This window comes from Beta vulgaris, chromosome 1 (assembly GCF_026745355.1).
Source record: "Beta vulgaris subsp. vulgaris cultivar EL10 chromosome 1, EL10.2, whole genome shotgun sequence".
NCBI classification, from domain to species: domain Eukaryota; kingdom Viridiplantae; phylum Streptophyta; class Magnoliopsida; order Caryophyllales; family Amaranthaceae; genus Beta; species Beta vulgaris.
In genome coordinates this window covers 49,384,231-49,406,088 of record NC_079202.1, presented here as the reverse complement: position 1 = coordinate 49,406,088, position 21,858 = coordinate 49,384,231, and the positions used below count along the sequence as shown (strand labels likewise).

The following is a 21,858-nucleotide window of genomic DNA, read 5'->3' as shown; positions in this document are numbered from 1 at the left end:
TCACCCGCTTCACCGCGCGGGTGATCACCCATTTATTCGGGGTGAGTTGGGGGATAATACACTCACCCATAGATAATTGACATCTCTTCCTGAAAATAACCCCATTTAGTGAGAGCTAATTGAAGTTTCTCCAATTCATGGTCAACTTGAGGAGATGATGAAGTGAGCAGAGAGAAATCAATGACAAAATCATCCATGTAGGGAACTGATTCAATTTTTGCATTGCGGGTATCCGTTATTGTAAATAAACTTTTCTGTGAGTCAAAAAAAATATATAAATAAATAAATAAACTTTTCTGGTGTTTCACCATTGCAGCTTTTAACTATTTCTTGCACTGGCTTTGCTTGCAACTTTTCATCCATTTTTGTGGTTTCTAACTGCTGATTTTTTTGGTGTGGTTTCATTTTAGTGAGACTGTAAGTGGAGAAGATTAATTCATCTTTGTCATTTCTTATAATTCCTACGATATGCTATATATGACATAGTGCACCTGTTACATTAAGGATTAGCTCTAGATAGAGAAAACGACATAGAGAGATGAAGTGATGAGGATTCTCTCTGTCAAGTGCCAGACTCGGCAACCGCCAAAGCTTTACAGACAAATGCACAGATCGCACTGTTAGGTGTGGAGCGTAATGCCATAGATGAACTGAAAAGATTGTAATATTATAACAACATTAGTGATGATTGAGAAATAAGATTGTGAACACAATCTTAAAATTTTGGGCCTTAAACTGAAATTAGGAAGCTTCAAGCTCATTGGTCATGAGTTAGGGAACGGGAATGGAACTCTATAAGATCGAGTCTCTGGTTGTTGCTCAGTAGCTCAGTGATAGAGTGGTCAGGTGTTAACTGATTGGTTGTAATCGAATTCTATTTTAGGAGATGTATTTCATTCTATAAACAATATGACATCAAACAAAAGTGAAATGATATGAAACCTATCAAAATTGATATGAAAAATGACACATCAAAACAAAAGTCAAATAATATGAAACATTAGTTACGCCATAATTTAGGGTGCAATAGTTAAACCTAAGTTTCTTGTCTATTCCATCCTTTTTTTCCTTATGACCTAATTTTCAATTATGGATGAATAGGAGCATAATGTTCAATGAATATATTAAAAGGTGCTTCTAGGAAAGTTTGTGTGTCATGTGGTACTCTTTTCCCAGACTCTAATGCAAATGCTTTATTTCCAAGTGAAATCCTCAATTAAAAAAATAATGTTGTATATTTACAAGGTATGGAACACGTGATTTTTAAAATGAAAATTGAAAGCTTAACCTTGAATCCAACATAACACCATTGTTCAGTATTTCAAAATAAAATAGCATAAGATCTCATAATTATATCTTATTAATATATTTACACGTAAAAATAGTTAAATACCTAATTTTTTTATGATAATAGCAAGAGAATATTACATAAATAAATTCTTACTCCAATTCCTTATAAAACGTTAAGCTATTGTTTTCATCTCCAAACTTTTAAGAGTTAATATTCTCCAAATATCATACAATTACATCAATTTTTCATCAATAGACAAAAAATTAAGAGGAGTAATACCTCATGATATCTCCTGAGACACTCACTAGTTATGGATAAATGACAGCATAATGTTCAATGAACAATATACTAGGTGAGCTACTGAGGTCTGAGGGTTCTTGACTCCTTATAATTCATTGAGCGGGTAAATTCATACATTTTCATAGCGTGGATCTTCACTTAAATGGTGTTACAAACTTTTTCTTGCAAAGCCCATAGTTCCTTATCAATAGTGTATCGTGAATTCGGAAGAGTGATAACTAGGTGGGCTGATGGCCCAATACCGAACTTGTCATTATTGAGAATATATATTTTTATTAAGGCACCTTATAGAGAATTTGTTAGGTTCAATTTATTTATAATTTTAAAATAAGAAAAAGTTTAGATAATACTTACACATTGTTTCGTATAAGGAAATTGGAAGGAAAGGAAATGAGTTGGAAGAAAACATTATAATTTCCAATATTTGGTTTTAAAAAAACATTGTTCCTTTCAAAAAAGACTTTGTAAGTGATAGGAAATAAAAGAAATTGGAAAGAAAACTTCTTTACAAAATTTTCATTTCTCTTTCCTTTTAAAATTAAAGGAATTTAGAAGAAAAGAGAAAGTTTAAACTAAACATGGAAAATTAAGATTTTCTTCTTTATCTTCTTTTTCTATTTTCTTCCATTCCTTTTCTTTACTAAAAACGAACCAAATAGACTGTTAGAGAAGAAACTAGGAAGAGTTAAGCAAAGTTCATATGGATCGAACATGCTCTAACTTTTAGAAACCACGATTCATAAAGATATTGTAAAAACTAATTCTATATCTATCAAAAATTCATTTTTACTTAGGAATTGCACTTAAAAAATATTGTTATGATATACATCTATACAATTATATTAGAATGTGTTCCTGATGTCACGTGACACTCTACTCAATCTTCTAATGCAAATGTGTTTGTATATATCTATGTGAGCTCCTAGATTTAAAAAATATAAATAATTTGCAATTGCAAGGTACGAAACTCATGACCTTTGAAATAAAAAAAAGTGATAGTTTTGCTATTAATACACTAATTTATTGTCTAATATTTCAAATAATGTACGATAAAATCTTATAATAATTGTATTTAACTAAAAATATTCAAACAAGTATTTAGATTTTTAACACTATGATTACAGTACCACCACAAGAATATTGATGACACTCCTATTTTCCAAGAATACGAAAAGTAACAAATGAATTATGAAATTGATAAATAATAAAGTATTTGTTTATTGTAATTGACCAAAGCTAAACCATCTCCCGGGCCAAAATACTTTTTTCTTATTTATGAAGATGGTGTGAAGAAGTATTTTGGTGGTACCATTATAACTTTTTATGATATGACAATGTACATTTATTGTACCTCATACGCAACGCATAAGCATGTGAAAGTCCAAACTAGACCCTCATTATAAGATATTTCAAACCCTTACACTTTTATTATACTTCCTCCGTTTTTTTACATGTTACACTTTCCTTAAATGGAGTGTTGCAAAATACATGTTACACTTTTTTTCTTCTCCATATTGGTAAGTTTTTAGCTGTTGAATTATCAACTTACTCTTACTTATAACCATTAACAAAAATAAATCCCCTTAATCCATCCTATTAAAACAAAATTCAATCTAATCAGATCTAAACAATTCTCAGCAAATTATCAACCCCGCCAACTACCTTTCATTAATAACATCATAATTGAAACCCCCAACCACATTTTCATTGATTCAACCCCCCACCATTAATGTTCATACAATTCCAGAATACTAACTCTTTCATTTTCATCTCATCTCCCTTCATCCATTCATTTTCTCTCTCCTGACCTCATTTCTCTCTCATGACCTCCATACTGGGTCCTCAAATCACCTTTAGAAACTTTAAATTCTCCCTTCATCACCTGAATTCCTCACTCCCTCACTTTGATTTCATCTGCAACATCTCAAAGTTTGTAGATATACTGTCCGTAATCCCTAAAAACCCTATTTTTCAAAGAAAATGTATGTCCCAAATCAGCACCCACTTGTTGCTGCTTTCTTTCAATATGATGTTGATGAGTCTAATGTCATCAAGCATGTGCTACATGATTTCAAAGCCAACTCTCCTTGGCCCAGAAAACTTACGGCAACGGTGATGCGCAAAATTTGCTTTGAAGGCTTTGGGTGTTGTTGTTGACGTTTTTTACAAGTCGATCGGTATTTCAAGGGAGTTCCTTCCCTCATCATCCCTTCCATAACCTGTGAGTCCCCCTAAAGCCAAGATATTGAATTGGGCCACCAACCAATTAATAGTAAGGAGGTTTAGGGCTAGATCATGTAAGGTTAAGGTTGTGATTGATGAGGAGGAAGGTGAGGAATTGGGTGAGGGAAAAAAATGATAAGGGTAAGACTGTTTTGAGGACAACCCATGAGATCGTTTGCACATTAAGGGTTCTTAAATATTATCATCTCTCTAACTTCCGTTCGTAAGGGTTCCTCCAAAAAAAAAAGGTAAGGATAAAGAGGTGAAAGGAAAGGAGAAAGAGGTGAAGAGGAAGGAGAAAAAGGTGAAGGGGGCTGATGTAGAGGTGCAGGGGAAGGGGAAGTGTAGTTGTAGGGCATGTTGTGCTACTAATTTCTATGTGTATGATGATGAGGGCAACACATATGTAATGTATCTGGAGAATGACGGGGTTTCAAGTATATATTTGAGGTGGTTGAAGACATTATGACTTCATTTGAAGCTGATGATAATGAGCTTAATGTCCCTATGAGCCTCTGTACTAGCTCTAAATTAGACCCAAATTTCCATTGCTTCCTACTACAGCATAAAGCCAAAAATACGAGTCCTTGAGGTTCTATTATCCTAACTCAGTTTAATTTGAGTTAAATATTTATGTCTATGTTTATGCCTTTGCTTATGATTCCCCCTTATCCATGAACCATATGAGTCCCCCTAGTAACATTATTACTTGGTGGTTTGCCGATGACTTGTTGGCTTATGATTTCACTGGTTTGCTAGTAACATTATTCATTTGGTTGCCTCATTATTATATTATTGGTCGAATTATTGGTTGCCTCATTAATTTGTATTGGATGTTGGATGATGAATTACATTGGTTTAATTTATTTGGTTGGCTGATGATTTGAATTGGAGGTTGGATGATGAATTTCATTGGTTGAATTTATTTGGTTTGCTGTTTATTTGAATTGGAGGTTGGATGATATATTCCATTGGTTGAATTTATTTGGTTTGTTGTTGATCTAAATTGGAGGTTGGATGATGAAACCCATTGGTTAAATTGGTTGTTCCTGGTTTGTATGGTAAGGTATATGGCAAATGATGTCACAAAAGCTTAATGAAACCTAAGCGTGTGGGCAATTTTGCTGAGTTATTTGAGTCCCTTTTTGCTGAGTTATTTGAGTCCCTTTTTTATGTTCACATAAAATCCACATGATGAAGGTACTCATGCTTGTGGCTTGAAGAGTAATGGATACTTTGCTCCTTATTGGTGTTAAACCATTACGTTGAGGATTTAAATCACCATTACTTCCTCAATGAGTTATGCAATTTTCCCTGATGGATTTAAATAAACACAATTGCCAATAACTTGTTGACATGATAAATTGAACATAAAGCATAATTCTTTTCAACCATAATTGTTGCAACAATGCTTATACAAATCAGTACTTGAACATAACAAATTACACAACAAAAAAATAACATAAAAGTTATACCCAAATACATTCTGGTTTGATAGAAGTGTTGTTGCGATGCATCTTGGCCATAAGCTAAACTCAAAAGTGTTGATACTTATATACTTGTGTATATATGTCTCCTTATATACTTGTATCTGCTTACACCATATATACCAAAAACTTACCCCCGTTATTTCTCCTTCATAAACAACAAAAAGTTGTGCAAAAAATTACCTGCATCTTCTCCCCATACTACTCTTCAGGTGCATCTAGGTAGTCAAAAACTTCACCTACATTAATGAACCTTTCATTGAGATAAGCAACTGCCTCAATTATGACTGATTGCTTAACTGTAACATTGTCTGGAAGTAATCTTTGTCTCTCTAACTTTCTTTTGCCATGGTGTGGGTTCTTGTAATTATTCTCTCTTTTGTATTTGAGTATTTCTACCATGGCATACTGCAATTGCAACCAAGTGTACTTCAACACTTCTAGGTCATAGAAATCACAACACTCCTGCACTTTCAAATCAAATCATCTAGATTCTTAGGAAATGACTGATATTGTAGTACTTGAATTTTGCTCTGAAAATCCTAAGTCTAGCACATTTAAGTCAGCAGACTGAGGTACGTGGTTGGTTGATTAGTTGAATATTGAAGCCATTTTGAGTTGTTGTTGCCCTAAATGTTGGGTCATGTGCATGAATGTGAGATCTTGCATTGTCTTATTATATGTAAATGTCTTTTGACACACCCTCGCTCTGGCCAATTCTTCATGATGGTAGGGATGATATTGTTGATTATCATGTCCCTCATAACTGCTAGGTTCACACTTTTAATTACCTTTGTCAACCAAGTTTATGCTCTTATGTTCTTAGTTGAATACTTGGCCCTCCCATACTCAACAAAATGATGGATACCAAATTTTTCATCATGGTTCATATTCCATATCCTTAATAGGTTTAGATGTTGCACGCATGAACATAACTTTAATCTTATACCTCTTAGATTGACAACAATTATAAAGGTTATCTTCAACAGGAAGCAAGTAGAATCTCCTCATGTATGGACTCAAATAAATCACTTTTCATCTATGTAAACAACATTATGCATGTCAACAAATTTTGGTGGTTGTGTCCTGAATGCTAGTAATATGTGTTGAAACACCCACTTCATTCTTTGAGGCTTGTGAATCTGTTAGTTTTGGGTGAGTGTTGGTTGTGTGACTTCTAAGTTTCTCCTATTTCAGCAATAATATAGATAGTATTAAGCCTTCGAGAGGAAATTGACTTTGGTGGCAAAAAAATTCCCTTTCCTTGATTCCTCTACTTGGGTGTGGGAAATCAGGAGGGAAATGGAGATGTGGTCCCTCTTTTTTCTCTCCTCCCTTCCCTTCAATCTCATGTGCAATGGTCCACACTCCCTTTAATTCCTCACTCTTACTTTTGCTTAATCATCAATTAAATTTTTGCCTAGGTAACTGTATTTTTCAAAAGTGTAAAATGTAAAACATACGGAGAAAATATATAATTTGATATTGATAATTGACCAGTTCTTACTAATTAGCATCTAATGCATTCCAACTCAAAAGCTACTTATAAGAGTTTAATAGGTTTTGTGCTCTCACAAGATACTAAGCAAAGCTGTGAAATCTGAAGAGGTGTTGCCTTCAAGTTTTATGGAACACAATAGTAACACCATGCCATTATATTTCATCTTAGTAAACCACATACTTCCTCCACTCTTTTCTGATTAGAACATATGTATTTTCGCACTTATCAAAATATAATTTTAAGAGTTCGTATTGTGTCGGACTCATCCGACACAATATTCTCGTCGGACGACTTCACTTGAGTTTCAGGTAGTCTTCATTTTTTTTTTCAGGTAGTCTTCATTTTTTTTCAGTTAGTCTTAATTTTTTTTTTCAGTTAGTCCATTCTTTCTTTCAGTTGGCCCATTATTTCTTTCAGTTGGACTTTGTTTTGTTTCATTTGGTCCATTCTTTGTTTCAGTTAGTCCATTATTTGTTTCAGTTGGTATACATATTACGAAACAAAGTCCAACTGAAACAAAACAAAGTCCAACTGAAACAAAAACAAAGTCCAACTGAAACAAAACACTAACTAACTAAAACAAAAACAATAACGAACTGAAACAAAACAAAGTCCAACTGAAACAAAACAATAACGAACTGAAACAAAACAATAACCAACTGAAACAAAAAAAACCAATTGAAAATGGAAAATAGGAAAAGAATGAAGACTGAAATTAAGAATTTCATGAAGAAAAACCTCGATTTGTTGTGAATGGTGGAAATCTCAAGTAATTTCATGCGATCTTCCCCCTTCCTCTTCACAAGAGGGATCTTCGTTCTTTCTTTCTCCTCTGCACTCTTTGTTGTTTGTTGATCTCATCTCTTCCTTTTTCTTCCTATGTTGGGATGTTCGAACTGCGATAAGATACCATCATCTTTATTTGAGGCCTCTGATCAGATTATTAAACCTTCTGAACAAATGATGTTCTGTTCAGAAATGTCTTTCTGGATTATGATAGAAGAAAGATTTTGATTTTTACTTTCGTCATCTTAGTATCGAGGAATTAATTCCAGTAGGACTTTTGGCCTGTTAAGTTTTACCTTATTCTGAATCTTCACAATATTTCCATCAAACTGCTCCCCAGTAAGAGTAGGAGCTTTTCTGTCTCGTGAGTGGTAACTGATTGTGTGGAGTAACATTAGAAATTTAGGTTGTGTAGTCAATGATATATATTTCCTGAAGGAAAGATATGGAGAATATAAGTTCAATATCGAGTAGGAGCTTTTTACATTTGAAAAAAGGGGTTTGTTTTTTTTCATTTGGGTCACTGTGTCAGCCCGTCTGACAGTAAGTATTTGGTCAGACGGTCTGACCCAATACTTTCACTAATTTTGATTACTAGTAATTTACGTTATGTATTTGTAAAAATTATACAAATGAGATATTTAAAAACTACACATTAAAACAAATCAAATCAAATATCATATAAGTATACGATTATGTTTATCCTTGTGTATAAAATATAAATTATCATACACACAATTAAAATGTAAACTATAAATCGCAGAAAAGTCAAAATATTGTAATTAAAAAAAAAACCAAGTATTTCATCTTTTCATTCATGTGGTTTCGTGAATGATTTGACTCTTTTTTCTCAAATCTCACCGTCATATGTTAGTATAATATGAGTTTATATGACCATATCACATTGAACTAATAAATTACTCTAATTCCATACCATACCTCGAATTCCTCTCTCTCTCGATCGAAACCTTCTCTGTTGAAACACAAATCAACCACCATGGATCAACAACCTCCCAACCCAACCGTCGATGAATCCAAGCCTGTCAAACCCGATAACCCATCTCCAGATCCAGACCCAACCCCAAAATCATCGTCCGAACCTCACTCAAAAGACTATGCTCCATACCCGAAGCTAGACCCGAATGACGTCATTCCACCACCAGACCCCCTTCTCTCTGCTCCATCTACCGCCACAACCATGCCTTCTGAATCCAACCCTTACGTGTCAGCCGCTCCTGCTCCCACGTCATCCACCAAAAGTATGAATTTATCTTAGTACACTTTTTTTTTATATACTATCTTATAATTCTGATGATTTTAATTTTAGTTTTTCTTTTTATGATTTTAGTTGTTATTTGATATGATTTGATTTGATTGTTTTTTGGGTGGGTAGAAACTGTGGATACAGTTAAAGATGTGCTTGGAAAATGGGGGAAGAGAGCTGCTGAAGCTTCTAATAAGGCGCAGGATCTTGCTGGCAATATGTGGCAACATTGTAATTCATTCTTCCTCCTATTTTTTACGATTGCTCTGCATTCATTTTTATAGAATCTTGATTTTCGGCCCTCGCCTATTAAGTATATTCAAATTTGTAGGTGACGCGGACTTACAATAACTTATTTTTATCCTAAGACACAAGATCTTTGCGAATACTCCCTCCGCCCTAAAGAACAACATTTCAGGACAACCAAAATGGAATACAGGGCGCTGTATTATCAAGTATGGGACGGAGGGAGTAGTAGATAATCATCTCTTAGAATAAAATGATTACCTCATGATTTATTATTGTAAGTCCGCCTCATAAGATATTCTGCAATTTTTTAAGATCTACATTGTTTTTGGTTGTGAATGTTTTACACTTTTACTAATTTAAATTACATTGTCAATAACTCAATATGGTTACAAATTCTGGATGGAGGGTTCAGCCTTGAATTTAGGTGTTAGTATCAGAATTGATATTGATATTGATATTGATATTGATATTATGTTTATGAGTATGATACTTTGGAGGAATATTATCTGCGAGAGTCAAATATTGTGTTCATTTTTTTGGCATCTAGTTCATTGTTTGGACATTTATCGTACTTTCTCTCTTTTAAAGAATTTGCTCGACTTTGACTTTTACACTATTGAGGAATCTAGTGAAGTACCGATGAGCTATGTAGCACGGGTACTTCTTCTAAATAACATCTGTATCCGATACGATACGTATCCTATATGAGTACGCGTATCCATTCCTAAAATTTCAAAATCTTGCCATTTTCCTCCCCCGCACCCAAATCCGAATTTGTACGTGTATTGGTCTATGTGCATCCTAGCTCATGAGTTTAAGTTTTAGTAGAGTAGTGCATCAAATGTATAGAGAGAAGTGGAATGACTAGGAACATCCCATTGCAGTTGGGTTTTGATGTATATGACAATGAAGAAGACATATGGGGTTGTTGGCAATCGGCTGTTGGCTTGTTTAGTTAGCTTGTTTGACTGGCTGGAAGCATTGGCTGTATGTATTGGCTTTTTAAGCTAGCTGTTTGCAAAAGTGTTTGGCAAAATTAATTGTGGTTGTTGATTGTTGAGAGAGTTTGTGGGCCAATAAGCGAAAAGCCAATCCAAAAAGCTGCTCCAAATAACCTTTTCATTTTGGCTTAAAAGCCAGCTTTTCAGCCAACCAAAACGCCAATAACCAAACACTTTTTTTTTTATGTTTGATCAAATGGAAAAGCCAAAAGCCAATGAAAAAGTCATTTACCAAACATGGCCATAGTTAACAAACTAGTTCTTCGCAATAGTGTCAAACATAGAGTACCATTTTATCGTATTTATTGTGAGGAATATTGTAGACCATAGAGTGTCTTCCACTCCTGTATTCTGTTTTTGAGCTAGGAGAGCATGATTTTATCAACATTTTTTTTAACTACATAGATGACGGTAACTGATTGCAAAACAGTATGAGGGAAGATTAACGCTTGCTTTTGGAAGCTAACATTAATGGACGAAATCTGAAACTGAAATGAGCTGTAAAGAAACACATTTGTTCATTTAGGGTACTGCCTCTATCTTCATATACATTACCTTCTTGCTTTAGGTACAAAGATTCAGGAGGGTTGTATTAGGTGGGCAAGATACTCCTTTTGTTGTTCTTACTTTGTCTTTCTCAATTGCCAAGAATGAACTTTGACCTTAACTTTTCTTAGTGTATGTTAGTATAAATTATTAAAACTTACTTTTGAACAAATCAGTCAAAAATCATTTTATGATACAAATATGGTTATTTCTAAGATATTAAAGGTCAAATTTGACTACCAAGTCAAAGTAGGAACAACGAAAAGGAACAAAGAGAGTATTATATTATGTTTCGTATTAGTTGCAATATGGGAGGAAGTTGGAGAGAGAGAAAGAGAAATATGGACCTATGTGATGAAGAGAGAGAGAACCCCTTACTAGATAAAGTGATATTGCAGCTAATTTAAAATTTCTAAAGAAGAAAAGTTTTAATAAAATGGAATGAAGAATAGATTCAAGAAAGAGTTAAAGTAAATATGGTTAGTTGAATTCATCAATTTTACTTCAGTACCCAGTAGAGTAACCTAATTTGCGGTGCAAGAATGGGTATGGGAACAGAATTCCCTATCTAATTTTGTGAAATATTGCCAAAACTATACCACTTGCATGCACCAATTCCCTTTTTTGAGATCGTAGTCCGCAGGGGATTCAGCATATTAAGTAGCAGTGTTACCCACATCAGGCACTTGACATTGTAGTATGGGTGTGGGCACTAGGACATTACAATTTAAACGCCCCCAAAGAGTTCGGAAAACGGCCAAGCCTTTTACTTGGAGACACACCTGTCTTAGTACTTGCAAGCAAGCACTTCTAGTATAATCTGATGCATTGTGAAAAACTAGGTAGCAAAATTGATAGACACCTATCTTTATCGTGATGATTCTTTTGGGAAATTAATCTTGGTTATGTTGCATGTCCTTGAATCAGTGAAAACTAGCCCCAATGTTGCTGATGCTGCCGTTGCAAGAATTGCTCAGCAAACAAAAGTTATTGCTGAAGGTGGTTATGAGAAGGTGTTCAAGCAAACTTTTGAAACTCTTCCAGAGGAGCAACTTAAAAAGTGGTTTGCTTGCTACCTTTCAACATCCGCTGGTCCAGTCATGGGCACTCTATACTTATCAACAGCAAAGCTTGCTTTCTGCAGTGACAATCCTCTGTCATACACAAATGGTGACAAGACTGAATGGAGCTACTACAAGGTTTGTGGTCATTCCTTGGAGTTTTCGATTCTATTTTTCTCTCTTGAATAAAATATTTAGGCACTGAAAATAAAATAAAGAATTTCCTAATGATGTCGGAGAGTTAGATACAGTTAGGTTGTGATTTTTTAATTCTTTCCTGTGCTTTAGATGCTTGAAATTCCAATTTCGACATCACTAAGCTGCTAAGAATTAACTTAACTTGACAGGATCAAAAGCAAGGAAATATGGAATTTAAAGGAAGAAGATAAAGTTTAGTTGATTAATAACTCGAAGACAGCAATAATATAGATAGAATTAAGCCTTCGAGAGGCTTGAATCTCTCCGGAAGACTAACTAAAACTTCTAACAAGAGTTTCCATAATTTTCCATTCTAATTTCTGGAGAACACTGAGATTCCCTCCTTTCTCTAATTAACTCTCTATCTTCCTTCACAAGCCTCTTCATAAATGAATTGAGTTGTGCTTCCTATTGTACCCCTCCCTTATATATCAGTTCTTAGCATAATTCTATCTTTATTAGCATGGTTCATAGTTCAGACTTTTTTTTGTACATTTCTTGGCTGTCAATTTATCTTCCTTTTTTTAAAAAAAAAAAAATCTTCCATGTTCACCTCCTCCTATTATTCTCGTTGTGTTATGAAATGAAAGTCGTGGTCTTTTTTGTGAATTTTCCAAGTCTATGAAAAACTGAATATTGCCAGAGGTGCTTGTGAAAACTTGTTGTGCCCCTAGTTATTTTCGTGTTCTTGGATAAAGGTCTTGGTCTTTTCATTAATTTTTCTAGAGATGGTTTATATGCAAATTGTGTTTTTCTATGTTTGATCTTAGGAAGTAGATACTGGATAGTTAGAATGATCTAGTTGTCCAGGAGTTTTCAAGCTTTATTTTTATCGTAAATATTAATATTATGAATAGCTTTATTTAGGGTGTGTTTTCTTCACCTGAATAACTCTAAACTGAACTTATTGACCTGAAGTGAACTTATTAGACCTGATTGGACCCGATTAAATTTATTGGACCTGATTGTGACTTATTGGACCTGGTTGAAACTTATTGACATCATTGGAACTTATTAGACTTGATTGAAACTTATTAGACCTTATTGAACCTAATTGAAACTTATTTGACCTTATCGGACAAAAACATTGATGAGTAATAACGTAAATATTACCCCTCATGTAAATACTACCCCTCAAAATTTATTATGAAATAATAATAATTAAAATTTGCCCTTAAAAAAATAATAATTATTAATTATCTCTTATGATAAACTATTTAACAAAAAAAAAAACTATTTATATACTTGTCTATACACAACTTTCACCACTATCTAATAATTAGCTAATAGTAATATGAATAATAAAATAATACTCCATCCGTTTCCTAAAGATCTTCCCTCTTTCCGTTTAAGGGTGTTTCCAAAAGATCTTCCCACTTTTGCTTTATTCCTTATTTGGCAAAACAAATTTCCCTATTTACTCTCTCATGTCACTATCATATGGTCCACCATTACATTATTGATTCAATTTTACTCCCTTTCTCTCTCCTACTTTAACCCCTTTTTATTTGTTTATTTATCTTAACCCCTTTCTCTCTCCTACTTTACTTACACCATACCCCACACAACTTGATTTTCCTTGGTATCTGTAGCAACAGTAAGTGGGAAGATCTTTAGGAAACGGAGGGAGTAGACAATAAGACAAACCTTTCATGAAATTATTAACAATAATACAAGTATAATACGATATAATCATTGTGGTACTTTAATTAAAATTCTAATAATAACATAATCAGCTAATAGTGATATGAATAGTAAAATATGGACAATAATACAAATGTTTATTGATCATTGATTATTTGGACCTTATTGGAACTAATTAGACCTGTTTGAAATTTATTACACCTGATTGGAACTTATTGCACCTGATTGAAACTTATTGCATGATTGAAACTTATCTAAACTAAAATGAGAAATGAACTGAACTTATTGGGCCTGAAACTTAATTTATTAAGGTGAAGAGAACGCACCCTTAGTATTTTGTAATTTCAACACAACTGACAGAGCCTCTTTGCATTTCTAAGAGTAAGGCTGAGACTGTACATGTATCCCTTCCTCCCTTCCGCCTCTGCGATGACACCAATTTATGAGAGGAATATTTGCAATGATGTGTCCCATGCTCTTGCGTAAGAATGCAAGTATGAGTGAAGGATTTTATTTGCATTCACCAATCTGATGTAACGTCTTTGGAATTCTACAATGAACTTTGTCTGTATTGGTGTATTTTATAGAATTAAGTCAAATACAAGTATCTCTTGTATGGATTGTTTGCTATCTGCTGCTGAGAAACATCACGCCATTTTTCTCCCGCTCTTATGCCCCCCTTCTTTCTTGGCGGTGTTTATAGTCGAAGCATATTTACCTCTACTTGCATTTACATGACAGAGTTTCCATTTTATAATTGCTGATCAGTAATTTGTCTTGCTACCTTTACTAGGTGGTTATTCCATTGGAGCAGTTGAAAGCAGTTAATCCTTCAACAAGCAAAGTAAACGCTGCTGAGAAATACATTCAGATAATCTCAGTTGACAACCACGAGTTTTGGTTCATGGGGTTTGTATACTATGACAATGCCGTGAAGTATCTGCAAGAAGTATTACAGGCACAGAGCTCTTAGTAAATGTGAAACTAAAGACTGTTCAGCGAAGATCATGTCGTTGTAGATAAAGGTTTGTGCAAAATTTGTTGTATCCGACGATAAGAATTATATTCATAATTGTGTATTGCTGATGGGGTTTGTACAATATTTGTAGTTGCCCTAATATTTAATTTAAGAAGCTTGAATATCTGGTTATATTTCGCATGAGAGTAGCTGTTGTTTCAGTACTCACTGGTCGTATTGTTTTGTGAAAATTCTTGTAATAAAAATAATCGTTATGCTTCTGTTGGAGAATGTATGTGATTCTTTTCATCTATTTATATTCAAAATTTGAGTATATTCAAAATTTGAGATCCTTGCAATCGATTCGCTTATCGTGTTAAACACTACTACAAAAAAACTCTAGAGGTTCCAAACACAGTTGAGTAGATTTTACATGCTAGATACACTTTTGTAATCTACAACCGGGTTCATGGCGCATGTGCTAGCCTGGAAGCTTCTGATTCTGTATGCATCACGCACGCCAACCTGTGTCGTGCACTCGTGCTCCGTGTGCATACATACGATCAGATCCTGATACCTGATATGAAAGTTCAGAATGGATTATCCAACCCAGCTCAACTGGTGAGGTGGTCAGTCAAGGCTAAGAATAGCAACCGGTCGAATTGGATTGGTTTTTCCACTCTATAAACACCCCAAAGTGAGATTTTTAAACTAGATCCATATCTAGTATCTTGAATTTAGACTGGATTATTTTTTCTTGAATGGGGTTAAATTAGGACTATCTAATTTAGAGTTTTAGAATATAACTAGTTCTCCCCATGAATCTTCCGGTCATTGCGTGTAATTCGTTTATATTTTTAGATGAAATTAATTGAATTACATGCCCCCATGTCATTGTATACATCTCGATGACACGTGACGACTTCCAATAGTGCTTCTTAACTTTCAATTAGTATTGACTATCGGGTTCATGATAAATTTATTATGATATCATTCACTTTTTTGCAAAATGGGTCGCTCTTTTAAGTCAAAACGAGTCATTTTTAAACAAAGAATAGTTGTTTACCATAAATGAGTCACTTGTATATTAGTATATAAGTAAAACTGACCTATTTAGGACAAGAGGTTATTGAAGTCTAAAGGGTAACTTTTTTATATTAAATAGATCACTCTTGTATAATTTTATAAGTGCCTATATATTTAAGACAAATAGTTACCCGTGCACGAATCATATCATATAATGGATCAACCCTTCAAATTAGTTGATTCGACACGACAAAGTTTGTAATATCATTTTCAAGTCATAAAGACACGTCCAATTTCCGTTCCTAGCTACCTATAATTGATTGAAATTAACCACAATATATTTTTTTCAAGCTTCTTCTTCAGATAGGTAATACTGTAATTTTTTATTTTATAATAGGCTAAGCATAAATTAAGTTTTGGTGAGTCCATTAGAGATTTTTATAATGCACCATAGTTGATTTGATATTTTATTATCACTATTATATATATGGTAAACAAAAAACTTCATAGGTAATATAACTTGTAACACGAGTATATACTAATATATTACTCATTTACTTGATAAGAACGTGCATTTGGAGTCTTTACAAATATAAATAGTATCTTCTTTAAATGATTTTTCTCCCTCACAAAATCCAACACGAGTATTGTAGCATAGTTGATTAGTGCATCAGCATATCAAATGAGAGGTCATGGGTTTGAGTCTTGAAAAACACATTTTAATTGCTTAATGTCTCATTCGATTGTGTCGGGGAGGGGAAAGTATATGCAAAGCATGACATTTGTTTGTCTTGGGTTTTAGATATATATATAGATTATACTATATAGAATATGATTTTTAAGAACATTTTATTGGTAAACACCTAATAAAATAGCTATCTTGTTAGGAAAGAATTAATACATTTTGTTTTTTTTTGTTGAAAAAGACATATTATAATACCTTCCTTTGTTACTTAAGAGTTAAGACCAAATCAATGTTTTTCAACCAAGAAGTAAATTTTTCTGACATTGACTTGCTTCTCCTCCCTTTCTCAATAAATGGGACCAAACTATTTTTTTTCTTACCATAATCCCTTGAATTGGGAAGCAATCATTCAATGAAAAAAGGAGGGGAAAGAAAAGTCAATGCCAAAAAATAGACTTTTTCACCCAAAAATATGGAGGTGGTTTTATGTAATAAAAGGAATTATTATAATAGGTCTTTTAGAAAAAAAAAGTTTAATTAGATCTTTTCCAACAAAATGACCATTTTAATAAGTGTCTCATCAAAAAGTTCCATTTTTAATAATGTAAACATTTTCATTCGATTGTAACGTAAGTTGATGAGTTGCAGGATAGGTATCAGATTATATCTCATTTTAGATTATTTTTTTTCCTTCAAAATTGATGTGGAATGCCACATTTTTTGTATTCAGACCAAGGCAGATATGGATCGGATTCAGATTGATGGTCACCCCGTCAATACCTGTCACTTGTTTTCACTTTCCGAGTGCTTAACCGCAATATATTGCCATGTTTGCGGTACAATTTTTGCACCCAGTACCCAGAAAAGCTTTTTTCGCGGGTATTATGTGATGAATGTTTTTTATGGACAATTTGTAACAATTGACTTAACTACCTATTTCAAGAAATTAATAAGCGCAAGCTGTCAAAGGACCAACTTAATCAAAAGCTTAAACTGATAAAGGAGGGTGGATGAGATTTGAACTCGTGATCTTTTTGTCACGCTGACTCTTGATACCATGTCAAAGGACCAACTAAACCAAAAGCTTAAATTGATGGTTGAGGCCTCAGGAATAGATTTATACTCTATCACAAGCAACCAACGCCCTGCTATAGGTTCATCCAAAAAGCCGAGAAATCATCTGAAAGTCACTCATAATTCTTAGAAAAGTTCTTTGCATTTTCGTTGAATATGATGTGTGTTTTACGACACATTTTAAAGACAATTTCATTGGTACTGTCATTTGTTAAGAGTGCAGGCTGAAAAGTCCAACTTCCATATTTTATTTGCTACTAATTGTTATTAGTATATACTCCCTCCGTCCCATAATATAAGTCCCCTTTCCTTTTAAAGTGTCCCAAAATATAAGTCTTGTTTCTATTTTCAATCAATAATTATACCCAAAATACCCTCATGAAAATAATTTAACTCCCAAAAAGTCCTCATAATTTCAGCTTCCAATGCACCATTATTAATGATAAAGTAGTATCTCATAACCCATTAAACTCCTCTACACATTAAACTATGCAATATTAATGTTAAGTTTTTATCTTTTTGTTAAAAAGAAAAAAACATGTAAGTGTTTCCCAATAAAAATGAATCTTTTTATTTAAATAAAACAAGATTCTAGTTTACCTTAATTCCCGTGTAAAAACAGAATCAGGACTTATATTATGGGACGGAGGGAGTACTATATAGTATCTAAATAAATAGTATTAGTTTCCTCTTACTAACAGCATCATAAAGAGACTAAATCAATCTCTTAATCAGGGTAGATGTAAGGATTATATCCTCCATATAAAGAGGAGTATGAATTCTTGTTGTACTTCTTCTTTACAATAAAGTTTTTCCATAAAAACTATATTTGTCTCATTAGGTTAATCAAAAAATATGAGTCAAGGTAGAACAACAACCAATGATCAGCTCAAACCCATCAAGCTAAGGATTGATAATAGTAAGTCTAATGATGATCTCATGAGCCCAACATCATCTATGTGTTACACTTCTGACTATGCTCCTTACCCAAGGCTCGCCCCAGAAGATCTTATACCCGTACCTGACCCTTTCGCCTCGCTTCCGAACACGCCGCCAAGGACACCGCCGCCAACTCCAGTGGCAATAGACGGGGCTTTGAAGATTGATCGTGCTTTTACCACGGCTGCGTTACGAGTCAAACATCATGATATGACTTCTCATGTTGCTAAAGCATTTGGTGGCATGAACCACGATAATAAGTCTTGGGCATTGATTCAAGAGAGAAAAATGCTACTCTTATATGTGCTAGTTTTGATTTCAGGTGTTCTGTTTGGTTTATATGTGTGATTTAATAATATGATCGAGTAACTCAAGGATGAAATTTGATTGATATGTAAATAGGTTCAATATTAAAAAAACGTATGTGTTTCAAATAAGAAGGTTTATATATAGCCAATTTAACCTTTTTTTAATATTACATTGATCTCTCTAATCTCTAGCTTACCTATATTATATCTTTAGGTAGAATTTGGAAGCATAAATCTCACTTGTCTTTGACAAAAATCATTCTTATTCTCATGCTCTCAACAACACTTGTTCAAATGTCTTTAGTCTAATGGTTGGATTGACTCTTGAGGTTTTAACTATACCCGTTTAACACCCTTGAAAAGTTATTGATATGTAATGCGCGCAATACTACTACTCGCCTCAAGCGTGGCCATCATTGGCATTAGGAACACCATGTTCGCAGCAGCAATACATTATGATTCATTTTGTTATTACGCTCTTGTGATTTGTTTTTTTTTGGGATCCATATGAGCCACGAAGGCGGTCAAAATACAAAGAAGAAGAGGGGGATTTAAACCTGTGACCTATCGTTCACAGCACATCAATCTTAACCACTAGGCCAAGACATCCTTAGTTACGCTCTTGGGATTTGTAGTTATAGGTAAAATCCTTTGTCATTAAAGTTCCCTTGTTTATTACTTTGTCTCCAGTGGATAGTTCAAGAGATAAACTTATAAATAGTTCAGTACAACTCAACAAAGTTAATTATTTTTAATATTGTTTGATGGATAGTATACGCAGTGAGTAGATATCAATCTTCACAGACGAATACTCGAGATCAAACATCAATTGGACCGTCTGAAGTGTTTGATTCAGTTAAACCCTGGGCTTGAGATCCAAGAAAGGCCCATTTGATATGTAGGGCCAATTAGTCAACGCTGTGAAAAGTAAAATTAATACTTCATATATTATTAGCAATAATATGGGCCAAAGAGCATGTAATTAGCCAGCTCAAGAAGCTAAAGTTGATGGGTTGTGAGAAAGGGCCAAAAATTATAATCACAAAGTAAACTCAGATTTCATTATCAACCTACTCAGATACCACCAACCATGAAATTATGAATCACAATGAAGGTTCTGCAGAAGATTTGGTCGGCAATAATATGAGGTTATTAGGCTTATCATTGTCAATTCTTGTTTAGCATTTAATTATAATTGTATATTGTTGACCCAATTTCTGCTCACTGTCGCTTGCATCTTTATCTAAACTGATCCAATTGAAGTGCAATAAGCACTTGAGTTGGGCAAAAAGTATTTGTGTGACCTACTTCATATAATCATATTGGTCCAAATGCTCTTTTTTAAGTGTTTCGCGAATATAGAATTTCGGTCCCTCTTGGGGAAAAAAAACTAAACTTTTTCTCATCCACTTTTAACTCATTTTCCGTCAAGCACAAAATTAATAACTTTATCAAACTATTCCTTGATCACTTTTTCTACAAGGGTTCATCCTTGGTGACCTACTATAAGGCTTAATTTTATGGTTTGATAAAAATGATATATAGACAAAATGATCAACTTTAGGGTTTTTTCTCTTCATTTTTTTTTTAATTTTTTTGAGCTATTTAAATTTTTCCTTATTTATTTTGAAGATATTTTTTTTTCACTTTTCTCAACTTTTATGAAAATAAGTAAAAATAAAGTGAATAGTTTAGACACTTAAACAAATTGATAGAATTAGTGAGCGACTAAATGCCATCCTAGTTTTTTTTTTTTAAATATTGTTCTAGGTACATAAAGGGCTCCACTTTTATATATATTCCCATTTCCTCTCATTCCCTCCTTGTATCTCCTTCCTCTTTCCTCCCTTCCTTCCACCATCCAACCACAAGACATCCTCCAACCCACCGGAATCAACACAACCCCACCACTAAACCAACACCGTTGTCATCAAAACCAGAAAATCGACAACCATCGATCACCTCCCTTTGCCCAAGAAGAGAATTACTTGTCAAAAAAGGTAATTTTTCAAAAAATAATATCTCAAGCGTGTGTCACAGCCGTCCAAACCCTAAGTCAGGCGCCTATTATAGACGCCCAATTATAGGCTCAGGCGTCAATCTGCACCTATGATATGGCACTTATTATAGATGCCCTACTATAGGTGCAGGCGCCTATCATGGACACTTGAGCTTATGGTGGGGCATCTATAATAGGCGCCTATAGTTTTGGTGTTTGGAGGAGAGAGAAGATGTAGTGGCAGCTGAAGAAGAGTCGTGAGTGTTTTATGAGGTGGAAGCGTCGACTAGAGCGCGTAATGGAGGAAACCATTCACGGGTCTAGAGCAGCATGTCGAGACGTTGAAAGGTTGGAAAGAGATAAACGCGACATGTTCAAGAATTGCAACTCAACAATTGTAAATTATGGTGATTGAAACTGTAGTTGGGGTTTTAAACTAAATTGTAATCAGTTCGAGTTGATCTAATGTTCTTCCATTTTCTTCTTTCTTTTTGGTTTGTGTTGTGGTGGTGGCGGCTAAGATGTTTGGTGGCGACTCTGGTGGTAACACAACTATGTGTGGATGGGGTAGGAGGAATAGAGTAAAGAAAGGGAAAGAATAGGGTGAAATGGAGGAAAGAGATGGTGTATAAATGAATGAAATACAGGATAATAGACTAAGGCTATGTCCAGTTCACCTTATTTTTGCTTATTTCAGATCTAATCAGATCAGATCAGATCAGATCAGAAAAAATAAGTTCAGATCAGATCAGTTCAGATTATGCTTATATTTAAAAATCATTATATCTTTCATTACATATTAGTAAAAATTATAATAATTGAATATTAATAAAGTACTCATTGAGACGAATCAAACAAGACCTCACATGACTATATTTTTTCTTATATATTGAGAAAAATCTAAAAGACAAGATCTTGTAATAAAAAAAAATAAGTTCAGATCAGAAAAAATAAGTTCAGATCAGATCAGTTAAGTTCAGATCAGAAAATTTCAGGTGAACTAAACATAGCCTAATAGTAAGTAAGTAAATATAGGAGAGAGTGAGGGATAGCCTAGTGGTTAGAGCTTCCCTCCCGGTTACAGGAGGTCATGGGATCGATTATTCTCACCCTTGACAAGTTGGGATCCCCTTTAAATTCCCCCAACTTGTCAAGGTTTCTCCTTACCTTATTAAAAGAACATTAAGTATAAGGAGACATAAGGTTGGCCTAGTGGTTGTGAGGCTCAACTTCCACCCATGTGACAGGGGTTCAATTATCACCCATTGCAAGAAGAATCCTCAATTGCTTCCCCTTCTTGCAAGTGATTTCTGCTTAC

General features: G+C 34.0%; 1 protein-coding gene across 1 annotated transcript; it reads left to right on the top strand.

Annotated features, from left to right (window-relative positions):
* Positions 1-8,476: 8,476 nt before the first annotated feature.
* Positions 8,477-14,790, top strand: LOC104891478 (GEM-like protein 1). Its single transcript, XM_010677177.4, has 4 exons — positions 8,477-8,847; positions 8,982-9,083; positions 11,576-11,847; positions 14,345-14,790. Exons 1-4 carry the CDS (start codon positions 8,586-8,588, stop codon positions 14,522-14,524), a joined length of 816 nt encoding a protein of 271 aa, XP_010675479.1. The 5' UTR covers positions 8,477-8,585; the 3' UTR covers positions 14,525-14,790.
* Positions 14,791-21,858: the final 7,068 nt, after the last annotated feature.

Excerpts from the sequence above, each read along its gene's own strand:
- LOC104891478 (XM_010677177.4), top strand. The coding sequence starts at position 8,586 with ATGGATCAACAACCTCCCAACCCAACCGTCGATGAATCCAAGCCTGTC. Across the intron at positions 9,084-11,575 it reads TGGCAATATGTGGCAACATT|TGAAAACTAGCCCCAATGTT; the intron begins GTAATTCATTCT and ends TCCTTGAATCAG. Across the intron at positions 11,848-14,344 it reads CTGAATGGAGCTACTACAAG|GTGGTTATTCCATTGGAGCA; the intron begins GTTTGTGGTCAT and ends TACCTTTACTAG.